This window comes from Sinocyclocheilus rhinocerous, unplaced genomic scaffold (assembly GCF_001515625.1).
Source record: "Sinocyclocheilus rhinocerous isolate Xijiao unplaced genomic scaffold, SAMN03320098_v1.1 scaffold524, whole genome shotgun sequence".
Taxonomy (NCBI): Eukaryota; Metazoa; Chordata; class Actinopteri; order Cypriniformes; family Cyprinidae; genus Sinocyclocheilus; species Sinocyclocheilus rhinocerous.
In genome coordinates, this window is record NW_015628336.1 from 123,859 (window position 1) to 142,777 (window position 18,919).

An 18,919-nucleotide genomic window follows, 5' to 3' on the forward strand; every position below is an offset into this window, starting at 1 on the left:
GTAATGGAAACGCACCTAGTGTTTGAATACCACACAAACGGCTCCATTAATCACAGTATCTAATCAGTTATTGGTTATGACTGCTGTAGTATTGGCCCCCCATGGCAATAACCTATAACAGTGACACCATATCAGTTACTGCAACTGGCTCTAGAGAATCTCTCTCTTCCTGGCTCAAAAAGAAAAATCTATTGAATCTGTCTCTAATAATTCATTGTCACTGTTATCCAGTAAAAGAAGTCGAAACTTGTTTCTGCACATTGTTGTTAAACGTGTTTAGTAGTGAAGGAATATGACTTGGGTGGTTCTTCACCTAAAACATCAACAGAATGTGGACTGTGTTACATGTGTTATGAATATAAATCTTGAGGTACACCAAGTCTCACTGACCTGGAAAGAAAATAATCTGCACTACTAATACGATTGGAGAACTGGGGCAGAAAATGCAGCCTTTACAACAGTGCCAATTATACTACAAACCTGTAAGATGGGCTAACAAGTGTAGTTTTCGCTCTTTGACTTTAGATAACAAACTTACCATCAAAAGGCATGTACTCTATGAATCTCACATCCAATGGTTTCCTCTCTGTCAGTGACACAAAGTCAATCAACTCGTCTTCATTCAAACCTCTCATAACCACACAGTTCACCTGAGAAGAGAGACACAACTTTACCACAATGAACGAATAACTGAGGTTTCCCAAGTTTCAGTGCAAAAAGACAACTTACGAATATTAATGAAGAGCTAGGTGTTTTAGGTGTTGCTAGAAAGGTGGTAATAAATGCCCTAAAGTGGTTTTAAGAACTCTAGCATTTGACACTTTCTGAGTACTTTTGCTAACTGAAAGCTTTGAAGCTGTATCCTTCATTGACATTAACCATTTTATACATCAAAGGGGATTATCTATTCAGATGTTTTGAGGCAAGTACATTACCTTGACCGGATTGTAGCCCATTTCAATAGCCTTTTCAATGCCTTCCATCACTTTATGAAACCCTGCAAGTGGTACCAATATTAAGCATCAATTAGAAAGCACATATTTTAGGTAGTGACACCCCAAAATTTGGCAACCAGAAATGCTCTGCCAAAACAGCGTTTCGGGTCGAAATAGTTTTGGAGGGCTGAAACCATCAATCAAAACAATGGCATTTAATTAGCACTGCTACTATGGCATGTTTTGTGTACATAAGTTGAATAAACTACAAAAGATAAGAAGATTATACAGCTTAAATATTTGGCATTACAAGTTAATGAATGAATGGATAAATGATCTACCTCTCAAATCCATGACAAAAGTTTCACTGGACCATGTTAATTTAGCTACAAGTTTTTACCCAATAATGTATCAAGACTCAAATTGATAATAAAAGAAGATTATGAAACAAGTACATGGAGTAATCCCAACTTGAACTGTACATTTTCATAACCCTTTTGTCATTTTCAGCTTTTTGAGTTCGATAATGGAGGTAAACCGTTTCATACACTTTCTCCATGTTCTGCTGCTACCTTTGTGCTTCAAGACATTCAGTCTGAATTTCATCATCCATGACACCCCATGCTTTCTATCTGCTCTTATCTACAGTACATCCCTCCTGGAGGAATACAAACTTTGTTTTCTGCGTACTGGAGCTTAACAGCATCTTGTACCTTTTTAGTTCGATAATGGAGGTAAACCGTTTCATACACTTTCTCCATGTTCTGCTGCTACCTTTGTGCTTCAAGACATTCACAGTCTGAATTTCATCATCCATGACACCCCATGCTTTCTATCTGCTCTTATCTACAGTACATCCCTCCTGGAGGAATACAAACTTTGTTTTCTGCGTACTGGAGCTTAACAGCATCTTGTACCTTTTCGTCTAGTGATGAACTCAAATTTGGCAGGGACCAGAGTGTCTAGACTGATGTTGAGTAGATTCACTCCAGCTTTCTTTAGACTGGGCAACAGTCGGGTCAAATTCATCCCATTTGTAGTGACTGCAATGGTCTTTAGACCCTCCAACTTCCTCAATTCCGCTTTCAGAAAGAAAGGAAAAAAAGAGTTTAATTAGCGTTTCTGACTGTAACATTGTTTTGTCATGCGTGTAATGCAGAATATTAGCCATAAAGTGTGAAACATTCAGCACATGATCAGTGACTAACAAAATTATTAGCAGTGCTAGTCTCACCGTAACAATGACATGTGCACTGAAATAAATTGACTTCAGAAAAATTGGTCCTACCCTAAAGGCCCTTTCACAAGGGACCCGGCGATCGCGAGTGTCTAGTTCAGGGGTTCTCAACACTGGCCCTCGAGGTCCACTTTCCTTCAACCTTGATCAAACTCACCAACCAGTAACTTTCTAGTAATCCTGAAGACCTTGATTAGCTTGTTCGGGTGCGTTTCATTAGGGTTGGAGCTAAACTCTGCAGGAAAGTGGACCTAGAGGGCCAGAGTTGAGAACCCCTGGTCTAGTTCATTCTCAATGGGAGGCATGCGGAAAGCTGCAAAACACAGGCGGATTTCGCCCCCTGAAGATAAAAATATTGTATCTTTTTGTGAGCTGCAGCGGCAGCCGCGTCAGTTTCAACCAATCAGTGAACAGATTACTAACAACCAATCATAGAACATTTGTTCTATGATTGGAGAAGATTGTTTTAAAGGGGTCATATGATGCTATTTTAAAGATCATTATTTTGTGTATTTGGTGTAACAGAATATGTTGACATGCTTTAATGTTCAAAAAACACATTATTTTTCAAATACTGTACATTCTTTAGGCAAATCATCAAAAACAACTTCACTTGTGCCAAACAAAAAATAAAAAGGTAAATAATGACAACAATTAATGACAGAATGACACAAACACAAATTTTCGTTATGTTTTATTTAGATTTTTTAGTAAATACAAAGGTGATGTTGACAATTGTAACTATGGCAACATCCGCTCCGAGACCGCAATGCAACCACCGCCTCAACTGCAAAAAACGCTTCCACTACCAGAGAAGGCGGCAGCCGCACGGCGATTCCACCGCTTGCCGCGTCCCGTGTGAAAGGGCCTTTAGTCTCCAAGTTAAAATACCCACCGTACATTAATAGTATGAACTGACTGTCATTTCATAATTGCAGATATTCCGAAATCCAACATAAGATTAAGATTTTGATATGTCTATATCACTACTATGTTATGATTCAAAGTAACAAGCATTTACAAAACTAACAAAAGGTGAAGTTACCTATTATATGCAGAACATCTGGGCGAATCAGAGGTTCTCCTCCAGTCAGTCGAATCTTGTTAACCCCCTCTCGTACAAAGAGTCTGGCTAGCATCAACAACTCCTCTGCTGTTAAGAGATGTGAGCGAGGGGTGAGCGTTACCCCCTCCTGTGGCATACAGTACTGACCTGAGAAATAGAAGACGTTTCATTAAAAATCATTATTGATTATACATTCTTGTCATGCCTTTAACAATGACAAAGAAAGAGTAAAAGAAGCATGCATATAAAAATTTTTTTTTTTTTTTTTTTTATTTTTATTAATATTAACCTTTGGATCAAACTAATATTCATCAGGCAAAGGTGTTTTGATGTTAAAACTATTTAAGACTATGTGTTACACTGGTTCTACCCATGAAAACCCCTTACCTGTGGTAAAATCACTGTACAATGTACAACCTCTTGTGGCTTATTGCTGTAGTTAATAAACCATTATTATAGTAGGATATTTTTATTGCTAATCAGGAATACCTTTGATTACTAATTAGTAGAGCTTCATTTGGACTGGTAGTATTGAACAAGTCAGTGTTAACAGACAAGAGAAGCCAATGTCTTTTTACAAAGCATACAGTATGTGAGAGACTTACAGCGGAGGTTACATTTCTCAGTGAGAGAAATGCGAAGGTAATTATGCCTGCGTTCAAAGGAGTCCGTAAGGAACGCTGAGAAAGGCAGGACATCCTTCAGGACTCGCCTATGACTACCTGGAACCACAAGCTCTCCGACCTGCAGAGAACAACAAATATAACATGATAGGGATGACAAACACAAAACTCACGGTTCGGATCATATTATGGTTTTTGAGTCACAGATCGGATTGTTTTTTTTCGGATCAGTGAGAAAAAAAAAAGTTCTATGTAATTTGCTTTCCATTTATTACTTAAAGCTAAGTACTTCTTCGATACCAAACATTTAATCAAACATGATTACATTTCCTAGTCCAGTAGTCAAAATATCATTGAAATCTCACTTGTGATTATCTACAAAAAAAAAACAGGGACGTTTTTGTTTTTTAATTGTTGTGGTTTCCATATATTAATATCAAAATTAATAATTACAATGATGTTTGAAAATCATCATACTTACCCTAGCTTATTAATAGACCTACAATTCACCAAAAATCACACTATTAAAAAAGTTAATAGTAACTATTACAAATAGTGAACAGATCAAAATATGATTATAACAAACTTATTTACAAAATCACATTAAAAAATAAAACCATAAATATGAGATCATGTTAAATAAAACTATTTAAATATATATATTTTTTTTTTTTACATTTTCTGACTGTATTTAACATTTTCACAGACTGCGAGTATAAAGTACTTGCAAGTTTTCAAAGGATTTTTTCCCCAAGTTATTTTATGTTTATTTTGGAAATGGATTTTTACTATCCCTAATCAGGCTTATTATTTTGCATTTTGGGCTAATTTTGACCACAAAGTATGAGATTTCTGCAAATGTAATTGTTTATTTATAATTTTTTTTATTATATCAGTGACTGTGAAAGTTTCAGGAATCTTTAATAATACTGTGTGCAAAACAATCCCGCAACTTTATCATGACTTGTTATAAAGTGCACACAAACAGTATTACTTTGTTTTAACATGTATAGTTAGTATGTGACTACCTTGAAGAAACCAATAACGGCGTCTCTTTTGATAATTGATGATAATAGCGCTCTGCTCTCATCCAAGTTCTTCATGGCTAGAGTAGCGGCGCGCGACTAGTAATCAGTATAGCTCAGTAGCTTAGTATAACGTGCAGTAAAACGGGAACATTTCCGGGAACTGCTCCACTTTGGGACAGGACCATCGCGCTGTGTGAAATGCATACTGAACAGCGGTACAAAACTGGACAGGACACCAAAAACGGGGACGTCTGGTCACCCTACCGTATGGAACCCGTAATGACAAATCAGCAGAACAAAATAGTTTGCATTCACAGTCATATTAATACAAGGCCAATAAAATGAGCAGATTGTGTGTGTGTGTAGGCTATTGTCCAGGTTATGTGAAGCCCATTGATAGTGAGACTTTTAACAGTAAACATGCACACAATACAAGGCCAATAAAATGAGCAGATTGTGTGTGTGTGTAGGCTATTGTCCAGGTTGTGTGAAGCCCATTGATAGTGAGACTTTTAACAGTAAACATGCACAACGGCAAAGACTATAGAATAAAGGGACTTTGACAACGGCTTCTCATGTTATACAGCGTGACATCCATTACTGATTTGTCTGGATTGGTACTTTAGTGAGAGTCTTATGACCAAACTGTTGTAAAGAAAGACTCATTTATAATTTGTCACACTTTAAATCTGTTATGTTCAGTACCCACTCTAGCATGAAGCATAAATGAAACCATGTGTATACCTTACTTATATACTAGAGATTTACCATAATACATATATATTTTAAATGCATTAATACAATGACAATTATACATTTTTCAAATTTGAGGGCTAGTTTGTACACAGTAATGAACTGGTATGCAGAATGATTACCATATTCATAAACCATATAAATTGTACTTTACTTTAATACGCAATTACATCATTTATTTCAAAGCATATCCCTTACAAAAATTAACCATGGTTTTATAGTAGTAAAAGTGTAGTAACCATGGTTTTTTGGCGTATTGATTAACATTTGTATAACCAGTTTCCATACAAATACCATGGCTAAACTGGTTAGTGTAGCAAAACCCTGGTTAATTTGTGGTTACCAATGTTTAACTATAGTAACCACGTTTTTTTGGTTTTATTTGTGGTCCAACCATGGTTAATTTTACTGTTTAAAAATAGAATTTTATCGTTTTTATTTATTTTTTTCTGCATTATATAAACAATAAACAACCCATAATACTTAATATACATAAAGTTTAATAGGCCACAATCATACATCAGCACAACCAACAAACAAACAAAAAATACATGTTAGGCCACATGTTACATGAACACGGACAACATTCAAACAGCATTAGCCATTTAAAATTCGATATGTTTCGGCAAGAGTTTTCAAAACTACGTGTATTAGCCTATAATTAATGTCATCACGTGACTTTACAGCGTTTCATGATCTCGTACCTGTGCAGCAGTGGCAGGTGTAAATGTATGTGTAAAAGGTGTAAGGAAACACACACCTGTTCCAGTCTGTTCTCTTCATGAGTAACGCCGGAATACCATCGACACGCTCGATATCTCCCACATGTCTGGAGAACTGCCCGCTTTGTGCAGGCCTCAGCCGCGGCCTGTGCTCCTAAAATAAGGCGACTAAATGTGCTGCAGTTTAATGCCATCGTCAAAAGCAAAAATGTCTATGTTGAAATGTGGGCATAATCTGCGTTTGTAGCGGCTGGTTTAAACTTGACATGCAGTTCGCCTGGAACATTAACGAGGGGGTTGTCTTTGCGCAGCCAATCAACGTCAAGGAGCATCTACAAGAATTCTGGGCAATATAGTTTCATGATTGTGAACTACAAACTACGAAAATACGACAAGGGACTTTGGTTCTGATGAACATCTGTTATAACGTGCTGTTAATGATTTCACAGTCCTCTGAAGTTACTCATCTTTTCCTGTGAGAGCAAATTTGGAGTTCGAACTTGGACTGTTGTACACATGCAGCTGAAATGGATAAATCGCTATTTTTGAGTGCGCTGAGATTAGTAAATTAGTAAAGCACAATTATATTGCATATTTTTGGTCAGTTTGGGCCTCTGTCCTTCTTTTTTTTTTTGTCCTATTATCCTAGAGTTGCTGATATTTAGTGTTGGGGAGTAACTAGTTACATGTAACGGAATTACGTAATTTAATTACAAAATAAAAGTAATTGTAATCAGTTACAGTTACTGAGAAAAAATGTGTAATTAAATTACAGTTACTTATGAAAATGTTAAGGATTACAAAGGGGGGGCTTTTTTTTCACACACACTCCCACATACAGATTTAATTGATTTCTTTCATAAATTGCAGTGACTGCTCTAAAATATGAAACACCAATGTTTCAGGAGTTTAGAACATGCTTATTCGATAACTCTTTTATTTCCTATATGGGTTTATATATAGCTATGCTTCATTTTTTAAAGATTAACTGTTTTTTCTAAGGCATTGTTAGATTCCAGTGTTTACTGTTATAGCTATGTAAAGATTTGATTCCAAAAACAGTATCATAACTAATAAAATATTTCTTGTTATGATTTTAAATATGTATTTAACCTCAAAATGATCTCAAAGTAAGTCTGATTTTGTGGTGGCTGTGCTTCAAAGGGGACATTGATCTTCCACAATTTGGTATGATTCTTTAGGGTCTTCATGAACGGCCTGCAACATACTTTGGTTAAAGTTCCTCAGTGGTTGTGTAAAACAACACCCTTTTTACCTTGCTCTGTTCACGGCGACTCATTTTGGGGCATGTCCCTTTAAATGCTAATGAGCTCTGCTCACCCGCCCCTTTCTTCCATGGAAGAGCAAAGGCGATTTAAAAATAATCATAAAAAAATATAAAGTGTTAGACTTACTTATTCTGGAGGTGCAGCTGGATCACGAACAATGGGTACTGATTTTAACTTTTTAACAAAACCTGCCTTGAAAATCAAAACGGCTTGATAATTGAGACTGTTTAGGATTTTGGGGGATTAACATTTCCAAAGTAACCTTCCCAACACTGCTGATATTATATGGCTACAAATTACGATGTAATTCAGATAGCTTGTAATGTAAATCAGTTAGATCTTTATAACAGTATAGAAGACTACTTACATAAAATGCACATAAATATCAGTTGTCACTCTATATGTAACAAAAATGTCTTAATAAAATACTTTGTTTTATAATCAGAGCTGTGTTTTTCTGTGGGGGCAAGACTACAATTGATTGAAATGTAAATAAACTTCCTCAAAAGCCTGATAAAACATTATTTTATATTCACATTTAACATGAGAATTTGTGCATTAATCCTTGAGGATTATTATTCTGTTTCTTAGAAGAAATATAAGCTATTTCACATTTTGAATTGTATTTATTACATTGATAATAGCTTTCATGTTAATTATAATTTCATATAATTTCACTTGTATATACTAAAAATAACTTATTTGTGTTGCTTTTAAATAGCAACGTTGAAAAGAGAAACATGTAAAATAATGTCCTATAACCCGTATGTAGCACTCTTTAACCACAAGGTGGCAGTATAAATCTATTGTGTTTGTGTGCCGTTTTTGCCTGTTGACTATTATACATTTCAAATACTACCATTTTGTTGTCCCTTGAAAGTGGAATTATTAGTAAATTAGAAATATAGAAAGATAACTGAAGCAAGAGGCTTTTTCATTTATAATGAACATTGCATGACAGAGAGCTACATTTCCCCCAAAACAGCATTAGACTATGTGTTTCACTTGTAAAAATACATAATAAAATATCAAAGCAGTCCACATCCAGTAAAGGAAACACTGTAATATTCTATTGTTGAAATGATGGAGTAACAGCACTTTTTAACGTATGGCTAATGTAGGAAGAATCAAATACATCAGTAAATCATGCTAAATACAATAGTTTTGTATTAGTCTAGAGGTGTTTGTTTGTTTGTTTGTTTGTTATTTACTGTTAAATCATTATAAAAGATTAAACCTAATCTAAAGTGACATCTTGTAAAAATGTGGATGTACCTTGGAAAGGGAGTATTAAAGTATAATTTGTTTATGGTTGCCTGATAAGCACATCATGTCTTGAATAAAATTATTTTATATACTGCCCTAATATAAATGATTGCTGTGTAAATGTGTCTTAACTGATATACCAAATCTAATCTCATCATTTGTATTAATTTTCTATTCTATTGATATTCTGTTTATATATCTAAGCTATTATATATATATATATATATATATATATATATATATATTCAGTGTGCAAGTAGTTTTAGTAATGAGTCATGGAGCTGACAAATATTTGGAAGAGCATCATTCTTACAGTTATTTGAGACATCAATGCTGTGATATATCTGAAATAATATGCATATACACATTTCAGAATTTAAAATCGAAATATTTATTTCAAAATAAAAGATTTCCACACAGACACATGAATTTGGCCTAAAGCTCAATACACATCCGCAAAACAGCCATGAATGTTTTTAAAAATGGACTCAAATCTCAAACTTGGCAAATAATTTTCAACCTAGTACATAATCATTACAAAATTTGATCTGGTGAAATGAGACAATGGGTCATCCACTCATACTAATGCAAGATAATGAATGCACCTTTAACCAAAACATCAGTTTTGACATTTGAAATTAATATAGAGTGATTTTTTTCAAGTGAAAGTAAACCCCCACAAACCCTAATTTTTGTATGGCCAAATTAGCATCCTAACATACAAATTTAAATATTTTTATTTTTACATAAAGTGCAGTTTGATAACCAGAGCTACAGAAGAAGCACCGATGAATTATGAGCAGGAAGTATTGTATTTAAAACTGTACATACAGTGCATGCAAGTATGCACATGCTTATTTTGCTTCTTGTTTCCTCTACGCCATTTATAACCCCATTTATGAAATATTTCATGTATTTTACAAAGCAAGTATTCTTGATGTCTTACATTGTCATTACTGTCATCAGTTGGACAAAGCAAAGCCGTCTATCAAAGTTAAATGACAGATTTAGGTTCACAGACCACAATTAGGATGACTAAATCTGCATCTTTGATTACGTGCGGAAATTAGAGATGAATGCATAACTGACGCATAAAGCAGGTGCATTCAACTATCTTGCGATTGACTCAAAGAAACACAGAAACACCACACTGTAACAATGAGATATCCAACATACGCCAAACACTGTGCACAGCAAAATACGACTATCCAAAAATACCACTTTGGAAATGTTTTTATTATCATTATAATCGATTTAAATGTATTACCAAAGGAACAACACTGCCTTACGTATTGCTGTTTTTGTAGGTTGTTTTCTGTCTTTCAACAGTTAAAGCAATAAGGAGAGAGAGAGAGAGAGAATGCACACCGATAAGCAGGACTTGTGCAGAAAGCTGTACAGATGGCTTGCTCAAATTACACAGGTTTCAAAGACCAACAGAGAACAGTTTACAGCACGCAGTCCTTAAACATTTTCCTGTTTTTTTTTTTTTTTTTTGGTATTAAATTGGTTTTCGCAACTAGAATCTCTCATACTCCATTTAACAAACACTGAAATGATCTCCTAGATCCTTAAAAGTTGCTGACATAAATAAAGCAACAAAGTCCTTCAAACAGAAGCCACATTTGTTTCAGTTTGCTGCATCCTGTACAACTAAATACTCACATTCACCCTCAGTTATTATCTGACTGTGGCAACAGTGACCTTGAGATCTCTCTGAAGTTCAGTCTTCTTTTCCCAGGAAATGTTTTTCAAGAAATATTGCAATGTGTATCTTTTCTTCAGTGTCTGATCAGTGTCAGTGTCAGTGTCACACCACACTCACCTTTTGCATCAAACGTTCAAAATCATTTTGCGTTCCCTGTCTTAATCCATCACTGTAAAGAATGGCGTTTTATTTGATTGTAAGGTTGCTGACAAAGAGCATCTGTTCAGGAGTGCGGCAAAAAAAGCCAACCAGTGTTTCAGGGAGAAGTGCTCCTATGGCTGATATATGATTCAGTTTAAACTGTACCCCGAAAAAAGGGCCAATCAAGACATGAAAGTACATATTATAAAAGTAATAATTTTTTAATTATTATTATTTGAAAACCACAGTGTGCGCCAATACAAAAGCGGTATTGCCATGTCAGGGTTAGAGGCAGAGCCTAATATGGCTAGAGTTTCCCTCGTGTACACCGTTATATTGTGTTCTCTGTGCAAATGCTTCTAGTAATGCTTGTATGGCTCACTGACACAGACAAAAATCCCTGACAGTAGATTCGCTGATGCTAGAAAGTGTTTTTGTTTGTTTGTTTGCTTTACATAACAAAAGCTACGTAAATTTGGCAAATGATCTTAGTGCTTGTGCCGCATATACAAAATATCAACAAAGGTCAGCATTTTATTATACAAGACGGTTCTTTCGACACTCAGCAGTGAGGCTCATCCAGTGAACCCGAAATATTATAAACAGCAGGACACAAAATACAAAGGGACACATATCACACGTCACAAATACAAAGATGTTTTGAGGGCAGCTATCTACCGTAGTGTCCAATGTCTTATTTTGTACCTATCAAGAATTCGATTTCGCAAGCAATTCCAATCTCTTATTAGTCAGGCTGGCTAGCAGGAAATACCGTGCTCTTCTGTACAGGCAGCCGACTAAAGATGAAATCTCTACTCCCGCTTTTTTCATCTTCATTCCAGAAACTCACCACTATTTGTAGCTGAAACAGCGAGTGGGATTTGCACATACGTTTAAACAAGACACCAAAAACTCTCTTCTGAAACGTTTAAATAAAATGAGCAAATTAGCCCTTGAGGGTGAAGTCCTCACTCAAATCCCAGCTGAGGGTGCTCTGGAGATCCACGAGAATGGATCAGATTTTCCTTCAAAGTGCCAACAGGGTGGGAGAATTTAGGGAATCGGAGGATTGGTCGCCGCTGCTACTGCTGCGGCGGTGGGCTTTGGAGCAGGACTCCGATGATGGCGAAGGACTCTCGGGCTCAAGCATGCTGGGGTAGGTGAAGATGAGGCTTGGGTTGTTTGGGGTGGACAGCGGGGTGGAAGCTGCCACCAAGGGTGTGTTGAGGCTGTCTCCATCAGAACACAGATACATGCCGCCACCTAGGCAGATGGGCTTGATGACTGAACGCTGGATTTTTCCTTCTTCCTCATCGTGGTCTTCTTCCAAAGGCTCCTGTTTAACCACCACTGGGTTGAGGGTACTCATCAGTCCCCGGGGACCCAGGTTGGACCGCATGGTCAGAGGAAGGGGCGTACACTGCTGGGAATGCGAGCTCTGATGGCGTTCTTCAGGGGGCAGTTTGCACACGGGGCTGTGGGCCACCAACATGAATTCCAACTTGTCCTTTTCCTTCTGCAGGGTCTCGATTTCTTTCTGCAGGTCAGCCTTCTCCTCCTCTAACTTCTCGGTCTCCTTGAATGAAAACAAGAAATGCAATGAACGATCATGCTGCATTTAGTCTGATGTTCATTTGGACTGTGAATTGATTTACAGTAGTAATTATGCTGGTAATTGTTGATTCAACATTGAAGCATTTTAACAAGTTTAACAAGGTCGCTGTCAGGGTGTTGTTAAGTGTTCTGGGTGGTCTTAGTCAAAAATTTCTACGATATTCTGGTCTTTAATGTAAGCCTATATTACGGTTGCACAATTAATCGAAATAAAACCAAAATAGCGATATGGATTAGTGCGATTATAATGTCGAAAAAAGCTGCTATTTAATTGAATATAACTATATATTTTTTTAATTAGTAGTAATAATCAATTATAACTTCTAATTACTATTATTTTAATAATAATAGTAATTATAATACACAAATAAATAACAACGATAAACATATTTATTTTATTGGATTTGTTTAAATTTTTTTTTTAGGCAAATTATCTTAGAGTGTAAAGCCAATTTCATCCACTCTGAACTCTCGGAGCACTTCGGCACTATAAAAACCACACCCATCCATAAACACGAGCAATTATTTCCCACATTTCTTTGTTAAACAGAACACTTGACACAGCACCAAATATTTTAAAACAACTGTCAAAGCCTCCAGAAGGTTAAAACACTGACATAACAATGTGGCTAGACAGTCATAGGTAAACCGTAGCTGTCTTTGACTCATTCATATGGCTATGAGGAAGAAGGAAACTCAAAGCAAAACAAATGCTTAATTTGCAAAGAAAGAAACAGTGCATTTGAAAAAAAGGGCATAGTTATTGTCACAAAAGATACAGTTCCTTATTTGGTAATGAATGAAGCGGAGAAATGGGGGGAAGGGACGAGGGAAGATAGCAGTGTGGGGGGTTTGATGGTTAGCTGCGGTTTCCTCTTCGAACGATATCAGACGTTTGCTGCCCTCCAACCCCCTGTAGCACATTCCTGCCTCGTGTTTCAGGTCTGACAGCCTGAGAGATGCCATTATAAAGCTAAGGGACTCGGGGCATTCCCATATCTGCCAGACAACACTGGTCTTTTTTCAGCTTTTAACCACTGAGAATTGTGTGAAAATAAGTCTTGAGATAGTTGTGGACATTTTGTTCGAGGTATTTATATGTGTTATTTTAGAGATTGTTTTCTTTTTTCTTTTGTAACATCAGTAGAAAACTCACCCCCTGCAGCATGTCGGTCAGTTCTCTTCTGCGGTTCCGACATTTTGCTGCAGCTAGTTTGTTTCTTTCTCGTCTAACTCTCCGTTTTTCTTCTTCCTCTGGGGCGAGCTGCACACAACAGGAGGAGTGAGCACTTGCACAAGTAAACTTTTGCAGTTGTTTGTGAGAAATCATTCTTACAATGTAACATATCTATTCATATTATACTTATACAATAAAGATTGTTTCAATGCAGCTTCACAGTAAAAAGAAAAAGAAAATAATAGTATTAATGTTGCAAACTTCTGCTGTCATGCAGCTCTAAAAAAATGTTATTCAATAATTCAGCAGATGTTAGCACATTAAAAATGGGTTTTTGTACTATACGTTAAAACTGGTTTTGTTGGTTTGATTTTGTGTGTGTGCTTCAAAGAAGAAAAATGTTAACACTAACCTGCTCGTCTCGCTTGCGTCGCCCACGTGTGTCGCCGATGGACCGGATGACCCCGGGCCGTGTGAGGGCTGTGTGGCCGAGGAGGCTCGGGCCACTAGACACAGACAGGCCGTACGGGTGAGGCCGGGAATATGGATTAGACATGGATGTGATTACTGTGGGCTGAACCATCCACTGCAGGTCCTGACTGGTCGTTATGGCATTAATTGTTGGAATAAAGGCACTGCTAGAGCCAGGCATGTCTACTCTGTACTTCTGTGGGGGGAAAAAAATAAAGTATTAAGAGATTGAAGTGTAAATATTTATGAAGAAACTAGACTTTCATTGTACGTTAAAAATTGTATGATTCATTTTTAGTCTTTGTTACTGCAGTTGTTTTACAAATTCCCATCATCACAGATTAATGAATCATTCCACGTGCTACCTTGCTCTGCGCCCTCTTGACTGCTTGACCCCCAGAGCGACAGGGTGACACACACAGGGTGAATCATGGGAAAGCCCACAACCCTCCCTGACAGAAGCCGACCAGGGTTAGATAATAGCCTCTGTGATGCAATGGGCAACGGATTCACTGCTGTGTGGGTATACAACAGATTTTTGTTTTTTGAAACTAAATAAGAAGCGAATATGACTTATAACAAGTACATTGTTTATAAGACAACTGAAATAAAATGTATTTATTATTAATATTTGTTAATGCTGTAATAACATTCTCAACTATTTTATTTGCTAATTAACAATAATTAATATTGAAGTCCCACTTTATATTAGGTTTTTAACTACTATGTACTTACATAACATTTTCTTTTAGGTACAATGCACCTAGACAGGCTCCATCACTTCCTGTTTTTAAATCTAGCCTAAAAACCCATTTTTATAGTTAGCCATTTAATGCTATGTGAGAGCTGCTTTCTTTTATTGTATTGTTGACTGTTTGTATCATTGATATTTTTATTCTTTTTTTGTGTGCACTTGCTGTTTTTTAAAAAAGTGCTTTATGAATAAACTTTGACATTGACTTTGTCTATTCTGTACACGTTGAATTGCAAAACAAGTTGGCTGGTAAGTTCAAGGTAGGATACAGTTATGGTTCGGGACAGGTTTGGTGGTATGGTTAGGTTTAAGGATGGGTTAAGGTGTAGGGGTAGAGTCAACAGTGTAATTACAAAAGTAACTACAGAAATTAATTACAGAAAGTTTTTTTTAAATGTATAATTACAATGTAAAAACATGTATGTACACAATAAGTCCATTGTATCCAATGATTAATTTAAATGTAAGTACACAGCAGTTAATGACACTTAATACAAAAGTGGGTCCATTACCCAAATATTAACGGTAAAATGTACCCAAATTATATATTTTTTACATATGTAGCCTGACATGCTGAATCGCGTTATAAGACCGCTCTTTATTCCAGTCATCCGGGAAACTGAACTGGGATTCCGTGCCAGCACATTCCATCCACCAAATTCCAGAACATTCACACATTCCTGGTGGGATTTTAACGGGAAACTGACTTAATGTGACGGACTATGTTTACCACAGTGGGAATGAATTACGGGAAGCGCGGTGTTGTTTAAAACGATAACAGCAATCATTACGCGCGCGCGCGCACAAAAAAAAAAAAAAAAAAAACAACAACAAAAAACAGCATCCTGTAGTTGAATTTTCAGCATCTCCATTGGAGTAGTGATGATAACCTGGCACATGCCCGCAGCACATCCAGCCAACATCTCTCTAAATACAGTCAGCCCTCTCCTGTAACAAACAAGGACATGATTATAAATGTATATTTTATAAGAACTGCATTTGAACAAGCACTAATATGTGCAGCAGTAGCTAACGTACCCATCTTTGGAAAGGTGGCACCGGAAGAAGTCATTGGCAGCCAGTTTGATGGCCTTCTCAGGAGTGACCAGGGTAAGATTAACCGCAGCGCCTAAACATAGCTAAACGTCAATGTTCGTAAGTCTCACTTTAGTGCTTTATTTTCACTAAAAGTATAGTGTTTCTTTAACGTGGTAGAGAAGAGTTTTCCACATCTAAGTATTGCGAAAGACTCCACTGACGTCCAGGAACTGTCGCGTTTGTTTCTCACTGAATCCATCACAAGCGGCCGGTAAGGTCAACATATAAACATGTTATTGAATCATTCTATGAAGCTCTGTTGTGTTGCGAAATGAGCGCGTTGCGCTAATTTCTCCTGAAATGTACCCGAATTTCCCCCTTCACTTGATTTCCCCCCAAAAGGAGTCAAAACAGCACAGGCGGGAATCGAAAGGGGGCAGTTTATTCCATGAGTTTAGTAGATAAAATAGCAACCCTACAAGACGATGATGCTCGGAAATGTCTGACAGGGACTGTTAAACGTACCAGATGTGATTAAAATACCAGAGTCTGGGGAACAAGTTGCCAGACTGACCGGTGCACAAGCTCCCCATTCATTACACTGAGATCAAGAAAGGAAAATTCTCACAAAATTGGCTAAAACTCCTAAGTGAAGCAGAGCTGCTAGTGAAACTTTACTTGAAACATGATATAGAATGCATTTTAATGTAATACTCCTGGTATAACCATAGACAGATAACTAGGATAAATTATAGGCCTATAACAACTGTGATTAACTTTATTTAACACACACACACACTCCCACTCCCACTGCTTTTCTTTCAACATAGACCATTTTGCGAGTCTGTGAGCTTTTTTTCTCCATGCAGAAAGATGCATATATCATCCCCATCACTCATATGTATTAAAAACATGCATTTACTGAAATATAATTGTTTAACTGGCAAATGACATTGACTGCAATCAAACGGTCTATTGCAATTTAATTTAATTCATCATATCAGCCAGTTCTAGTCAGTTCTTTGAAATGTATAACCCAAAGTCTGTGTAAAATGTCTTCATTTAGGTATAGGCTACAAGTCCTCACTGGTCTCATCTTTTTAAATTTCCATGTACTCGATATCCGAATTGGCTTAATTTTTCTCCACCCTAAACTTTACAGTTTAACTACGGCTAAAAGTTTTTTTTTATTTTATTTTTTTTATATATATATTTTCAGATAAACAGATGTAACATTTTCTGAAGGTTAGTAAAGTGCAATAGCTATGTGGAAGTCCCGGAAGTGTCGCATCCTGTGGCCACTACGCACTCTCCGTGGGTTTATTTCACATTACGCACACCACCCACGCCATTGCTACCCTTATCTGACGAGATTCCTAATTCCACGGAAACATAATGTTATGAGTGCCAACATGTGCACTATCTTAACAAAACGATAGACTGCAAGACGGGGGGAAAAAATCACCTCTGGGAATAATTTATTAAGAGAGCAAGACGGATTCCTCTGATAGGATTTTACGCATTTTGCGGCGATGCATACAAGCTATATGCGTCCTTCGTGCACTTTCTTTTGAAAATAATGATCAGAAACGATTAACTTATTTTAAAACCTAGCAATTTATAAAAACAGTCATATAAAAATGTAGCATACGCTGTATTCTTAAGGTATGCATGTATATAATTTTTAAGCACTTATAACACTTGAGTTGCTTTTCTATCAAAAACATGCATACAGGGCCACTGAATGTACTTCAGTTTACATCATGTAAACGACAGCCAATGACTCTTACTGCCAGTCCTCGATGTATAGAAAGTGTGGTCACTTTTTACGTGACAGTTTAGGCTATTGACTGGAAAATGTGCTAATGTGTTCTTATTTAGCAGAGCTGCTTCTAATTACATATTGCCATTGTTGTTTATTGCAACAACACGTCGTTTAGTATGTGTAATGTAGTATGAGCACTGTGATGTAAAGTGTGTGAAGCGAATATGCTGTGGATAAATGCATATCGTTACCTGTTAGTTTGGAATTAATTATGATAACATGGTAGGACTAGTTATGTAAACCAGAAGTGTGTAAACATGTGAAGTGTAATCAGGATACGGACACTCGAGCACATCAGCAGGCTACCTGGTAGTTGGAGGCGGGGATGGGGCTGGTGTCCGGGTGCGCCGGTGAGCTGCTGCTGCCGCGGGAGGATGTGTCGTATGTCCCGGTGTAATCCTGGTACATGATCCAGGGAAAGAGGAGGAGATTTCAGAAGGTAGATAATGAATTCCCACACGATCAGAGTGTCTTCAGTGGCAAAAAAGCACTTCCAAGCAAATCGATTCCTTTATACCTAATCTAAAAATGATATCCAAAATACTTCTTAATGGTCAGTATGTTAAATCCAGGCGTATCTATGCAATATTATATTATTACTGAAGTCAACGCTCTCAAATTCTGTAGTCTCTTTAACAGTCCAATAAATAGATGTTCCCGTATAAACCTAATGCCTAAAAAATCATCGCTACTGAACCAGATGAAAATGAAGGAAAACAATATCTGTGAAGCACCTACTTTTCTTCAGTGAACTCAGTGCTCTCGTAGGTTTAGTCCTGTCCCTATAGCAGTGACTCACGGCAGTGATGAGTGAACCGCTCTGGACTTTGTTGAACTGATTTTGGCGACTAAGTGAACTTCAGTGTCTTCTACAGGTCACGTCGTTAGATGACTCACTTCAATGGCACTACTCTACTTCGTAGCTCCGCTTATCAACGCCAACCTGCGTCTACGCGTCACAGCCTTGATAAGTCGCGCAGAAAAATAGGGGTGCAGCCTGTATATTTTATAGAATTATGCCAGACGTTACTATCCAGTGAAACGTTTATGAAAGAATATGGGTAAACTCTGAGTTATAGAACCAGCAATTCAGCAAAGGAGAAATGTATAAAATGCTTTAATTTGCTTTAAAACTTGTTTGCTTGTCACGGCCACCCCCGTTTCACAGTTGGTTTCGACCATTGACGCATGTTTCCAAAAATGGGCAGTTGCGTCAGAGCACACGCGCATGGGTTTCCTTGGTAAAGGCAAGGTAAAGACGCGTCAAGGATT

General features: G+C 37.0%; 2 protein-coding genes across 5 annotated transcripts in view; both read right to left on the reverse strand.

The window, feature by feature from the left end:
- Positions 1–6,677, reverse strand: part of LOC107737442 (molybdenum cofactor biosynthesis protein 1-like) — a 10,630-nt gene extending 3,953 nt beyond the window's left edge. The window contains exons 1-6 of one of the 2 annotated variants that reach the window (XM_016548921.1): positions 6,403–6,676; positions 3,844–3,982; positions 3,218–3,385; positions 1,853–2,017; positions 936–997; positions 539–650 (exon numbers count right to left, since the gene is read on the reverse strand). In XM_016548921.1, the coding sequence (XP_016404407.1) occupies positions 539–650; positions 936–997; positions 1,853–2,017; positions 3,218–3,385; positions 3,844–3,982; positions 6,403–6,558 (802 nt within the window). In that variant the 5' untranslated portion in view covers positions 6,559–6,676. Of the gene's footprint in view, positions 1–538; positions 651–935; positions 998–1,852; positions 2,018–3,217; positions 3,386–3,843; positions 3,983–6,402 lie in introns of both variants that reach the window. The other variant, XM_016548922.1, reaches the window with a different exon arrangement.
- A 3,457-nt stretch (positions 6,678–10,134) lies between these two features.
- On the reverse strand, positions 10,135–18,548 carry LOC107737443 (fos-related antigen 2-like). 3 transcript variants are annotated; one of them, XM_016548925.1, is made up of 5 exons: positions 18,386–18,548; positions 17,954–18,046; positions 13,972–14,226; positions 13,539–13,646; positions 10,135–12,344 (listed from the first exon to the last, which is right to left on the reverse strand). In XM_016548925.1, exons 3-5 carry the CDS (start codon positions 14,209–14,211, stop codon positions 11,796–11,798), a joined length of 897 nt encoding a protein of 298 aa, XP_016404411.1. In that variant the 5' UTR covers positions 14,212–14,226; positions 17,954–18,046; positions 18,386–18,548; the 3' UTR covers positions 10,135–11,795. The 3 variants fall into 3 exon arrangements, with proteins under 3 accessions (XP_016404411.1, XP_016404410.1, XP_016404409.1); XM_016548924.1 differs by having other exon boundaries at positions 17,954–18,169; XM_016548923.1 differs by lacking the exon at positions 18,386–18,548 and having other exon boundaries at positions 17,954–18,379.
- Positions 18,549–18,919: the final 371 nt, after the last annotated feature.

What these genes read in the sequence shown, in the direction of transcription:
- LOC107737443 (XM_016548924.1), bottom strand. Translation starts at nt 18,055, where the DNA reads ATGTACCAGGATTACACCGGGACATACGACACATCCTCCCGCGGCAGC. An exon ending in TCCCCGCCTCCAACTACCAG is followed by an intron (nt 14,227 to 17,953) that starts GTAGCCTGCTGA and finishes TTCCCCCCACAG; the next exon opens with AAGTACAGAGTAGACATGCC. An exon ending in TGACCGACATGCTGCAGGGG is followed by an intron (nt 12,345 to 13,538) that starts GTGAGTTTTCTA and finishes TTTTCATTCAAG; the next exon opens with GAGACCGAGAAGTTAGAGGA.